The sequence below is a fragment of the Cuculus canorus genome, chromosome 7, assembly GCF_017976375.1.
Source record: "Cuculus canorus isolate bCucCan1 chromosome 7, bCucCan1.pri, whole genome shotgun sequence".
NCBI classification, from domain to species: domain Eukaryota; kingdom Metazoa; phylum Chordata; class Aves; order Cuculiformes; family Cuculidae; genus Cuculus; species Cuculus canorus.
The window spans coordinates 21,848,897-21,861,295 of NC_071407.1; the positions used below are offsets into that span (position 1 = coordinate 21,848,897).

Here is a 12,399-nt window from a genome sequence, read left to right on the forward strand (position 1 = left end):
TCTAGGGCCATTGTGTCTAACTTTCCAAAAATAGGGTTACTTGAATGGACTGTACTTTAGCTTGAATCAAATTATCCCACTTTTTGTAACAGTAACTACTTTTTGTATGAGCATCCCTAGCTCTTCCCTGGCTCTGGCAGCAGCACAAGGGTCAAACCCACCATGCTGGCTCTGTCTCCTGGCACCTTTCCGCACAAGCCGCTCTCCCCACTTTGTTACCCCTACCCCTATTCCAAAGTCGCTCCGAATCTGCGGGGCGATGCAGGGATGCGCGGACCCCCTTAGGGATCCCGGCTCGCAGAGTAGCCCGCGCCCGCCTCGGGCCCCCGAAACCAGCAGCCACCCTTCAGAATTCCCCCCTGAGTCACCCCCGCGCTCGCTGCTCCGCGCCGGGGCGGCCCCGGGACCGGGAGGCGGCCCCGAATCGGCACCGCCCCGCGGCGGCGCGGCTTTAACTGCGCTCGCCCGCGCCACTCCGGCACCGCGAGCAGCTGCAGCATCCGCAGTGGGACCTGTGCCCGCCCGCACCGGTACCAGCTGCAGCACCACCACCACCGCCAGCAGCTGCAACAGCATCAGCGGCAGCATCGCCAGCAGCTCCTGTGCCCGCCCGCCCCGCACCGGCGTGACCTTTATAGCCCGCACCCGCAGCGGCCCTTGTCGCGCCCGCCCGCCCCAGTGCGGGGCCCCAGCGCCGGTAAGTGTCCGCCGTGGAACCCGGACAGCGAGCGCAGGGCCAAGCAGCCTGGCGAGTCCGGCGGAATTAAACCGTTTGCTCTTTAAATGACAGCAGTGGGGTGCGGTGTTCCTACAGCGCGAGGTGTTCTGCAGGATGCAGGGAATCCTGGTTTTCCCAGGATCCCAGCAGCGCTGCTGTCCGTGATGCGAGGGGTGGACCTGAGAAACTCGGTGTAACAAATGACAGACAGTTTGTTCAGCTGCAGAATATGTTGAAAGTAATCTTCTTACTTTCCCTTAAGCATTATTCATGCTGAAAGCACAATGGGTCCAAGAAGTGTGTGCCCGGGTACCGAGGTGATTGCCTTTCCTGCATTATTAAACCCAATTACAAGGAAAAGGTGCATTACGTTAGTGCTCTGGTTTGGATCGTGTCAGCTTTTTTTGGCTGAATCCAGGGGTCTTCTCCATTCCCCATCTCTGGGTCACACCGCTGAACAGCTTTTAGGGTGCTTGCACTGTGTTTCTCCTGAGTAAATCCAAACTGAAAGATGCTTTCCACGTATTTGCAGGCAGTTCCCAACTCATCTAATGTAGAAACCTCGGAATCAAGTGTGGAGTGTGTCTTCAGCTCCGGCTCAGTTCTGCATGCCCCCTCCTGCTGCACTGCTGGCCGATGTAAATAGAACTAAGATGCCCAAGGAATCTTAAAACCCAAGCTTTCCAGTTTTCCAGAGCTGATGGCACTTAAAAAATCCCATTATTTGCATTGCAGCTAATAGAAGAGGCATGTTGGTACCTTACAGCTATCTCCCCCCATTGCTTTTACTAGCAAGTTCTTTCGCTGGGGAAGATTGCTGTTTGTGCTTGGCTACCAGGCCCAGCTGCATCTCAGAAGTCAAGACAGAACGTGTTCTCAGCCTCTCAGGCAGTGTAAATAAGGAAAGTAACATCCAGACTGGGCTTGCAAGAGTGGTCAGAGGCACTCGGTGAGGTGGACAGGCTCATGCAAGTGCCAAGTGCCAACAAGCTGCAGTCAGCACCTATGGAGGCAATGAAAAAGGAGCTCTCCCATAATCAAAATGTGGGTGTGCAGTGCTCTTATTGCAAGGCGGCGATAACCCGTTAAATAGGTACAGACAGATGGACAGTAAGGAAACACATCTGCCGATTTCTGACTCTGTCAGTCCATGTGGCAGAAACTGAGCATTGTTTTTTCCAGTTTGCCTTTCTCTGCCTCGTTAAACTCTAAAAACCCTGTCTGTGTTGCTAAATGTGCAAAAAAAAGATTGTTTCAATCTCCACTTTAGGGAACTAAGTGGGTATCCTGCAGCAAGTCAGTGCTCGGTTCTTCTGTCAGTTGTGTTGTGCCTTATTCTGAAACCAGCTGGAGGCAAAAGAAACCAGAGAGGTGATGCTGCAAGCTCCAGTATGACACCCAGTTCCTCTTTTGTTTTCAGAACTGAAATACTACAGATAGAAGAGGAACCAAGAGGATTAACACCATGAAGTTACTCATCTTCCTCACAGTAACTCTGGGCACACTTGTCACGGGACTGGAGTCTGTAAGTTTTGAAATAAATGAGGGGAGGGAGTGACTTGGAACCACTTCTGGTTTAGATTATGCTTCTGCTTTGGGTAATGCGGGAGGTTTTGGGCTTGAATTCTCCTTTCTGCTGCCTTTGCATGTGTACATACCCCTGCTGCACATGTACCTCCAAGAAATGTGGTTTTGAACCCTGTGGATTTTCTTCCTATTCTGCTCCACCGCTCCAAGATGCCTGCTAGCATTCAAGCAGTGAGACATCTTGCAATAACCAAGACATCTAGCCTTTCTGGTTTTCTTTTAATGCAATTTAGACCTGGACACTGAGTACCAAGAGCTCACTAGTCTTTCATGGAGATGGGTATGGGGCCTGAACTAAATTTACACCTACCCTGCTTGAAAGTGTGTTGCTAAAATAGGAGCAACAGAGATGAATTTGAATGTTTTTGACTCTCAGCTTGTAGAACAGTTGATAGCTCTCTGCAGAGAGCTAACCACGAACATTATGGAATTACACTGCTACCACTACTTGTTTTACTTAGGCAAGCTCACTTGGCTGGTGGTAAAGGTGTACTAAAAGCCTAATCTTATTTAATTCCTTGGAGTGAGAGATATCCAGCCTGCAAAGCAGAGGCAGGACCTGAAGTACAGGGCAAGCATCTATTGTCTTATAAATCTACTACTATAAATCACGTCACTAATGTGAAGCATCATGGTCACCTAGCTGGAGGAGGCAGCTGCAGAACATTGCATCTTTGCTGTGCTGCTTGGTGGAGTGGGGAGAAGTTTCCTTCCCTATTTTAGGGACACTGATCATCAAGAGCTTCTTGGGTCCTTAAAGCAGAAATAAATGTGGTGTTGGCCTGGTGCAGTGGAGCAGACTGGTGGGATTTCTTTTAATGCTGTGTAGAGTTTTTAGTCTTCCCATCATGCTTTTGCTCAAGTGGAGTTTCACATTTAATTCACATCCAGATTCCACAGAGCAGGTTCAGCTGGTAACTCCACGCAAAACACTAAACTGTTGAAGCTGTGCGGTAGGAAATAGCTCTTGTGTGCATAAGAAATAATCAAACCACATAAAAGAAGCTGTTTCCTTAAAAACCTTTCTTCCTTTCCCTTAGGTTTACAGCAAGAGGCACTACAAGCATCCATACAAACACAAATCAGATCACAAGGGTAAGTATCTGCCTGTTCTACTTGAACCTAAAAAGAACTTGTTAACCTGCAATTATATCTTCATACCAGAAGACTCTTATTGATGCTTAAACACCTAAGATGTACTTTGCAACTACATTTCTCTTCCCCATACAAATGTTTTTCCTCTGATTAGTCATGTCTTTCCCTTGCAGAATGCCACTGTTTGAATGGAGGAACCTGCATCAGCTATTACCTCTTTAGCAGAATTAATCGTTGCGTGTGCCCAGAAGGATACACTGGGATTCACTGTGAGCTAGGTAGAGTATCTATCTTTCTTAATACTAACTAAATTGATTGAAAAGACATAAAACGATAGGCAAATAATGAATATGAAATGCAAATGTTTTAGTTTGTAGGAAAAGAACTTGTTGGGTAGTGTTCAGAAGCAGTAGAAGAATTGATTCTATTGTGAAGTACACTGAAACTATCAGAGAAGCAATAGGCATACTTTAAGTGTAAGATTCTTGGTGCTTAATTCATGTAGAACACAATTAAGAACATAAAATCAGTAGAGATTTTGCATCACCTGTAATGCATGGACTTTTCTCATTCCAAGGTTCCATACTGATTATTTTTGTCTCAGAATAATTATAAACTCAAACACACTGCTAATGAAATATTTATGTTCTCAGACACTGAGAGCACGTGCTACACTGAGAATGGAGAGAACTACAGGGGAATGGCAACAGAAGATGAATGTCTGCCATGGGACCTTCCCTCAGTAGTCAGGAGGACTGCCTACCATGCCCTTGTGCCGAATGCTTTGCACCTTGGACTAGGCAAGCACAGCTACTGCAGGTGAGAAAAGCATCACTCTTTGGGGTGACTTCTACGGTCATCAGCCCCATAAGTGCCTCAAGTGATGGTTGTAAAAAATAACAGAATATTAGAGATGAATTTTGACCAAAAATATTTTGAATGTGACACTCTGAAGTGTCAGGAGTTGTCACCACTGAAGCTCATTGTGCTGCAAAACTCTCTGAATGCAGCAGTAATAGTCAGTTGTTAATTATGTTCTCTGGCATATCTTGAAACAGAAGGCTTTGGGCCACTTCAGGACAGTTAGAATTCTAAGATACTTGAAGGCTTTATGAAAAGAACGCTTCCTTTATCTCCTAGAAACCCAAATGGAAGGAACAGGCCCTGGTGTTATACCAAAAAGGGATTCGCCATTCAAGAAACACCCTGCAACATAGAGAAGTGTGGTAAGTAACATTGGCTTTTGGTGTTGTGGGCTTTTTTTTTGGTGTTGTGGGCACAGGGTTGGTGCTTAGCTGTGAGAATATCTGAACAAAGCTTTTTCTTTCATAGGTAATGCATGCGGCCAAAGGAGCATCAGCAAGTACTTCAAGGTTGTAGGAGGAAGCCAGGCAGAGGTTGAGTCTCAGCCTTGGGTAGCTGGCATCTTTCAGACTATAAGGGGCACAGACCACTTCCTGTGCGGCGGCAGCCTCATTGACCCCTGCTGGGTACTTACAGCAGCTCACTGCTTCAGTACTCCGTAAGTTGACAGCTCTGCATCCTTTTCATCTGCAACGTTCTTTGACTGATTTCTTTGTGCGGTGCTCATGAGCAACCTTTCAGAACATCCTAGAGTGAGAATGTTCTTTTGATTGAGTAAAACAAGAGCAGCCATAAACACTAAAGCCTCTGGCAGTCCAAGTCTAGCAGAATGAGCTAGCAAGACGCAAACGTTTTGGTGGATTATGCAACTTAAACAATTTAACCTAAATTGGAGCTCAGGGTTTCATTTTTATCTCAGTTGAAAAAAAAAAAACAACCTGAAAAGTGGTGCTGAAAGGTGATGAGCTGTTGAGCTGCGCCTTCCTGTGGATGCCTCCTGACATCCTTCAGGGGGGCTCTCATTGCCAATGCTTGGCATTCACAGCGGCTGGTTAGGTGTGCATATCAAAATGCCTGCACATGTACCTTAATCCCTTCAAATGGAAAATCAGGGTGATTCTTTTAGAATACTGGATCGGCTCTCAAAGCTGACTAAACTTTGCTTTTTCTGTCAGCATTGGAGTAAATACAAAACAGAGCTGGGACTTGATCTAAACTGTTGACCTCACTCTTCAAAACTGATCATCTTCATGAATCTCTTTACTCTCCCTCAGGTCAAAAAGACCTCCAAACAAATTCATGTACAAAGTCTTCCTTGGAAAGTCCATACTGAATGTTACTGATGATAATGAACAAGCATTCATGGTCGATGATATAATCTTGCACCCTGACTTTACAGATGACACGGGTGGCAATGAGAATGACATTGGTAAGTGTCATCTTAACATGACCTCTCAAAACTATCTGTAACCCAAGTTAAATGCAATTGCAGCTATTCCCATTAACTGTACCTGTTACTCCTATTCTCAGAGAGCTTCAGGGGAAAACCTGCTTTACAAATCTAATGATCTTCTCTGACTTGTTTCTTAGCCTTGCTAAGGATAAGGACAGCTTCTGGACAGTGTGCAGTTGAATCAAGATATGTCAGGACAGTCTGCTTGCCAGAGAGGAACCTTAACTTAGAAGACAACACCCGGTGTGAGATAGCTGGTTATGGCAAACAAGACTTTTGTAAGTGGATGACTTTTCTTTCCTAAGTTTTACTTACACAGTGTGGGACCTGGATGGTTTTAAATCATGATCAGCATGAATCCTTTCTAATTTTTATGTACTCCATGTGCATCTCTGAAAGATGATCTTTGCTATCATCTTCTCTAGTTGTCCATGGCATTCCCTATTTGATGCTACTTGCACTTGTCAACCATGCAAAGTAAGCTAAGATTCCCAATGTAGTGAGGAGCAGAAAAAAGTAAAGCTGTGTTGGAGGATTTACAAACGATTGCTTGTGCATAATTTCCTTCATTAACTTGAGAGTCTCTCTCTAAAAACCAAACTTTATAATTTGCATTTGGAATACTTCTTTTTTTTTTCCTCTTCCTGACTTATTTGTTAACAGTAAAAGTAAACCAATGCTGCATAAGCTGGAAATAGGAGCCTCAGTCGGATCTGGAATAGTTGTTATACTGTCTTAAATGTTCAAACTGTGCGTTATGCATTTGGTGGGGTTCTTTGGTCTTGAAATGGGAAAATGGTTAACTTATCTTTTGTTTGCAGATGACATATTCTATGCTCAAAGACTGATGTCAGCCACTGTAAACCTAATGTCACAGAAAAAATGCAAATATGAATACTATGACAGTATCAGAATTACTGACAACATGGTCTGTGCTGGAGACCCCACGTGGATGACTGATGCATGCAAGGTAAAACTGGTTTGGTTTATCTTATAAACCACTTGAAATTCATGTACACTGAATGGATCAGCTAGTGGCATCTCCTAATTCTATGAGTCAGCCTCTCCTGGTGTAGCAGGAATTTAGTATGTTTAGTGGATTTGACCTGTAGTGTGGCCAGACACATGGAAGAAGGGTGGGACCTAGAGTCAGGTGTTACTCCAGCCCATCCTCTCCTTTGTAGGAGCAAAACGTGCAGTGTCTTAGCCCTTGTTATCCCCCAAGGTCTGATTTACCACCTATTCAAGCGATGGCTGGCAGATGTGCATCAGAGGAATACAGAGCAGCTATTCTAGTCTCAGCTTGTGCTTTCTTCACATGAACTATAGCTCTGCAAAGGGATGAAAGGCAAGCTATCAGAAGGCACTGAGCCTCTCCACAGATACCTCAAACCTAAGATTGCTTCCTGCACCCTCTGTGGGCACGTTGGCCATATGAGCCACTAAAGAGCAAGTGTTGTCCTTGTTGTAAAAGTACCTTATGGAGAGGGAGACAATTGATTCCATTATGAAAACTGGGCATAATGGCTTTGACCTTCTATTACTGGCCTGAGAGCTGTGATTATAAACTTAGGATGGAGTGGTGAATGCAAGGTCACTATTCCCTCTGTGCCCTACTAGGGGGGAACTGGAACATTCCTTACTGTACAGACTGTGTCTGAGTCACAGCAGACAATGAGTCCTCTTGTCCATCTGTGCAGTGTTCTCAAAAATCGAAACTTTAGCTGATAGGTATTTGCGAGCTTGTCTCACTCCAGAAAAACAATCATAGGCTCCCTATTATGCAGAAAATGGCCTAATCTGTTCTCTTTGCATTGCCAGGGTGATTCTGGTGGCCCCATGGTCTGTGAGCACAATGGCAGGATGACGCTTTATGGGATTGTCAGCTGGGGAGATGGCTGTGCAAAAGAAAACAAGCCTGGCGTTTACACCAGAGTTACTCGGTACCTTAACTGGATTGACTACGTTATGAATGGGGTCATGGCCAAGAGTCGTTTTCTCCCTGAGCCAAAGTGACTTTTCTTTTTTTGACATCTGGATTCAAAACAGGGTTTAAGCCTAGGCTGATGCCAGGACACTGAAGTCCTGAATATCATGAGGCATTCCTTTCAAATGCCCATGTGGTCAGCCACTCATGTCGGTGTTCCTGAGGCAGAGAGGCAGTTACTGTATTATCTTAGTACTCTGAATTACCTGAAAACCACTTCATGGGAAGCTAAAATATTTAACATTTAAATGAGCATTCCCATGCATGACACTAGGCATATCAAGTTATCTGTCCACTTTATTTATGAACCAGCATTTGGTCTGGAATTATTAGTAAAGTTTTAACTTATTTAACTCAAGTATTCATTTTATACATGGCCTGAAACTGAAATCTTTCCTCATCACACGGAACAACGCTAAGATTCAAATCTGAGAAACTGAACCTGTTAAGAGTAGTCCTGAGAGGGTGATTGGGCTCTGCATCGCAAAGTGAAAGAAAATGCATCAGCATTGTCCCTGCTTCTTGAAGAAGGACTGAAGTCTGCTTAGACTGTGACAGTGCTTGGTGTGCAGGGTTCATTGCTACAGGCAGTAAAATCTTAAGGATGGTACCTGTAGCTGGGTCAGCAGTACAAACTCTTAATGCATTCCATTTAAGAACTGTGCAGCAAGGAGGCAAATTTGAAACCTGATGGAGTACTAGGACACATCTAAAGATGTCTGGGTCCCTTAAAGTCTGATTGTGCAGCCTCTCTACATGTACCTGCGTACCCAGCAGAGGACGTAAGGACTTGGAACCCAGTGAATGCTGCACTTGTCCAAAGTCATAACTTAATTTCCATTCATGTAATTATACTATGTGGAAACTACTTCATTTGTCCTAAGACTTATGCTGGTTTTATTTTTAAACTTGTCTTTATTTTATATATTTGAATTATTTGTATGAGGGCTGGAACCTCGGGCTTTATTTAATTATTTTTACTGTGTTTTAACTTATTGTTTGTATTATGGATATTAAAATATCATTAAAAATCCTTGTTATTCTTAAGGGTTTATTCCTCTTCCCTTGAAAAGGGAAGGGTATGATTCAAAGACAGCTGCTGTTAGTGAGTTCTAACCTGAAATGTCAAGTCTCCGGGTAAAACGTAAATGTTTGAACTAGTTCTTTAGTAGATGCATTTCATGCATATTGAATATCTTTTACTCTGGTGTAGAAAACTGAGTGCAGTAGCAAGACAGAGAGTCTAAGGTGAACAGAATTCACAGGAGAGTGCTAGAAATAAAGAAATACTCAAAGCTCACTGCATCTCTAATTCTGGAAAACATGTCACAAACTCTAAGCTCTTGCTGAGGAGAGACTCTTCTGCTGGAGAAACAACATAGGCAGAAACTATCCTTAAGGTCTTCTCTTTAGGGTGATTAAGAGAACAGTGTGAGATCCCAGCCTCACTTCACAGTATTAGAGAGCATGTGCTGTCTGCTTTGATTTTGTTTCTTTTAAGGAGGCTCTAAGATGAGACTCACTGGAGACAGTGAAATTAACAGTGTTTATAGCAAACAGAGCAATTTGCGTCCCAGCATCAAGCTGCTATAGATTTGTGTGCTACTTGTAATTGTGGAAGCAAAACGCTTGCACGTACCCTAGTAATAGCCAGCCAAGCATTAAATGACTTCCTACACTGAAATGGCCATTATGGAATAAGTTAGTAGCCTAAATTCTGAAGTTCATCGTCCTATCCATTCTAAACTAATAACACAGGGAACCAGGAAGACTCCAGTATTACTGGTCAGAAGATCCCAGATAGCAATTTGGCTTGCCATTTTCTTGGCCTATTTTTAGAAAAGTTAGTGCCCAAATTCTTTGTTAGTTATTCCCCTCCTCTCACAGAGGCAGAATTTGGGGTCAGCTTACAGGACTGCTGGCAACATGTCACTGATTTCTGTAGATCAGACCATATTAATGTTCCCTTTCTCATTAGAGTTCATCTAGGAGTTCAGGAAAAAAGCTTAGATGTGTCTGTGTAGCCATTCCTGATGGAGCTCTTGTACAAGCCTTTTGGTCTCAGTCACTGCCTGCTTAACGACGGACAACTACACATTTCGGAAACAGTTTGAGGAAGTGTTGAGCAAGAAATTTGTTGTGACCTACAAGTAATGCTCAGACTACAAATGAGCAGAATTCACTCTCCTTAAGAAGTACTCAAGTCAAGTGAGTTTTTGTCATGTTACATACACCAGAGAACGTAAAAAATCTCCGAAGAAAGAAAAACTTTCTTTTCCTTTTTTTTTTTTTTTTTTCAAATCAAATAGAGGTGATCTAGATAAACTCACCTCATTGTAACTGACTGATGTCTTCACTTCCTAGCAAGGCAACTCTGAATGCAGAGTTGCTCAGGTACAGATTCAACTATCCCAGTCCTTCAAAAAATCAAGGGGACCTGAATAAACTAAGTTCTCTCTTTCAAAAAAGGACACGAGTTTGTGATAAGCAGGCTACCTCTGGTAGCTTATTGTAGCCTGGGCACCTGAACCTTGCACATTGGTGATGGAATGGTAGGAATAAGAATCTTAATGGAGCCTTAACCTTTAGATTGAAGACTGCATCATATAACATCTGGACTGCTTCCAGCAGTTATTGTTATTGTTAAGTCACATGTATTTATGCTTCAATTTCTCTGCTTCAAACCAGGTGGGAGAGTACCTCCCTGAGTAGGGGAGGCCTGGACAGGATTTGTCAGGGGCGGGAGAGCTGACAACCCTGTGAATGCACTGTGAGTAACATGCTGGCATCCCACTCCATACAGAGACAGCAAGCACCACTGAAACACGCAGTGATTACAGGCAATACTGGGTTGTGAACTGTGTGGCAACACAATTTGTGGTTGGGATCTGCAAACAGTTTATTAGCAGAGGTTACCACTGTGTGTGGTAGAGTTATTTGGCTAAAGCATTCTGTTTGTGGACTGCTGCTTAAAGTCTGTGCAGGAAATTAAAATTGCATCGTTTCTAGAGAACAAGTTGGGGCCCTTCTGTGAGACTGGAGCCTGTGCAAGAGAAGCAGGAAGGCACCTCCTCCCTGCTTTTCTAGGCAATAACTAACAGGACAACCTGACCAGTGTCAGCAGAGAATACTCTTGGCACAAAGTAAGCAATGGTAACATAATTATAGACAAAAATATACTGTGTTTTAATTATGGCTTTTGGGATACTACAGCTTTTTCAGTTTTGTATTTCTTTCATGTAAATATTTATCAGAGTAATAAAATCAAGAGCCTTCCAATAGGTGGAGGATACAAATACCTCCAGAGCGATCGCATGTTATTACCACTGTAATGAATGGCACATTTGTCATTGATTTCTATGGGCTTTTTCCATGAATAAAGGCAATACAACTTAAATTTCAGCTTATTCCCATCATTAAGAATATAAGTAAGAATGAAAAAGGAGCAGTAAACAAAATTTGCATTTAGATCTCATTTTGAAATTTAGGAAGCTCTGGAAAAAAAGTCTGATTAGAGAGTCTTGTGAGCAGAAGAAATTTAGAATCATCAAATCATAGAATAGTTTAGGTTGGAAGGGACCTTAAAGATCATCTAGTTCCAACGCCCTGCGATGGGCAGGGACAACTCCCACTAGATCAGGCTGCCCAAGGCCCCATCCAACCTGGCCTTGAACACCTCCAGGGACAGGACAGCCACAACTTCCCTGGGCAACCTGTGCCAGTGCCTCACCACTCTCGTGGTGAAGAAATTCTTCCTAACATCTAGCCTAAATCCGCCCCTCTCCAGTTTATACCCATTGCCTTTAGTCCTATCACTACAAGCCTTTATGAACAGTCCCTCCCCAAAATGATGTTGTTTTGGGTGCGTGATCTTATTTGTTCTTTAGTTTCTGTTAGATAAACTGCCCCAACAAAAATGAACTCTTCAAACAAACATACAGTGCACATACATCTCTACTTTGGCTGCTGTAATACTTCATATGCTTTCTTCCAATGTGCCCTGCAGGACTTGGCCCCACAATGACAGTATCATCTGGCTAGTTAGATATCAGAGGCTGGGAAAAGAAAAGCAGATGAGAGCACTGTTTTGCAGAACTTCCTCTTCCTGCAGCAGAATTCACAGGAAAAGCTTTCTTTTCCTCCTTACAGAGAGCAAGCAGAGGATGATCTGGGTCATCGTGCTGGTAAGGATGAAGACAAAGAGCCTAAAGAACTGTACATGAAGCTTGGCAAACACCACTGCAGCATAGGAGAAATACTACACAGAGGACTTTTTTGGAAGATGTTAGGTATCTGGTGGGTACTGGCATAGATGGAAGGGAAATCCTGGTATCATAAACCTGCTCTTACTTAAGCACATCATTCCTTGATTTCAGGTACATGGCAGGCAACAAGAAGGAGCAGAATGAGAGTCCAGCAAGCACTGAGAAACAGCCAACAGGTAGGCGATCAGCAAAGAGAAGAGACCCTACTCTCAGAAGTCTTGGGAGCATAACTAATATGAATTAAAGTCGCTGCTTATCTTCAGTACTTCCACAGAAGAAACACATTAAGCAATGAACACAAAGTGATATCTGATGTGTCCAGAGCATAGGAAGCCAGTTTAACCTGCCATCTTTTAAAAGAAAATGATGCATCCTGAATGGACAGACTGCTTTACCTGATATAGCTGAAGCTTTCTTTGTGGAAATGGAA

At 43.5% G+C, this 12,399-nt stretch overlaps 1 protein-coding gene across 1 annotated transcript; it reads left to right on the forward strand.

The window, feature by feature from the left end:
* Positions 1-487: 487 nt before the first annotated feature.
* On the forward strand, positions 488-8,737 carry PLAU (plasminogen activator, urokinase). The gene is made up of 11 exons (XM_054071738.1): positions 488-697; positions 2,139-2,243; positions 3,346-3,400; positions 3,574-3,678; positions 4,054-4,219; positions 4,541-4,626; positions 4,733-4,922; positions 5,539-5,693; positions 5,855-5,995; positions 6,539-6,687; positions 7,539-8,737. The coding sequence occupies exons 2-11, from the start codon at positions 2,184-2,186 to the stop codon at positions 7,731-7,733; spliced, it is 1,302 nt and encodes a 433-aa protein (XP_053927713.1). The 5' UTR covers positions 488-697; positions 2,139-2,183; the 3' UTR covers positions 7,734-8,737.
* Positions 8,738-12,399: the final 3,662 nt, after the last annotated feature.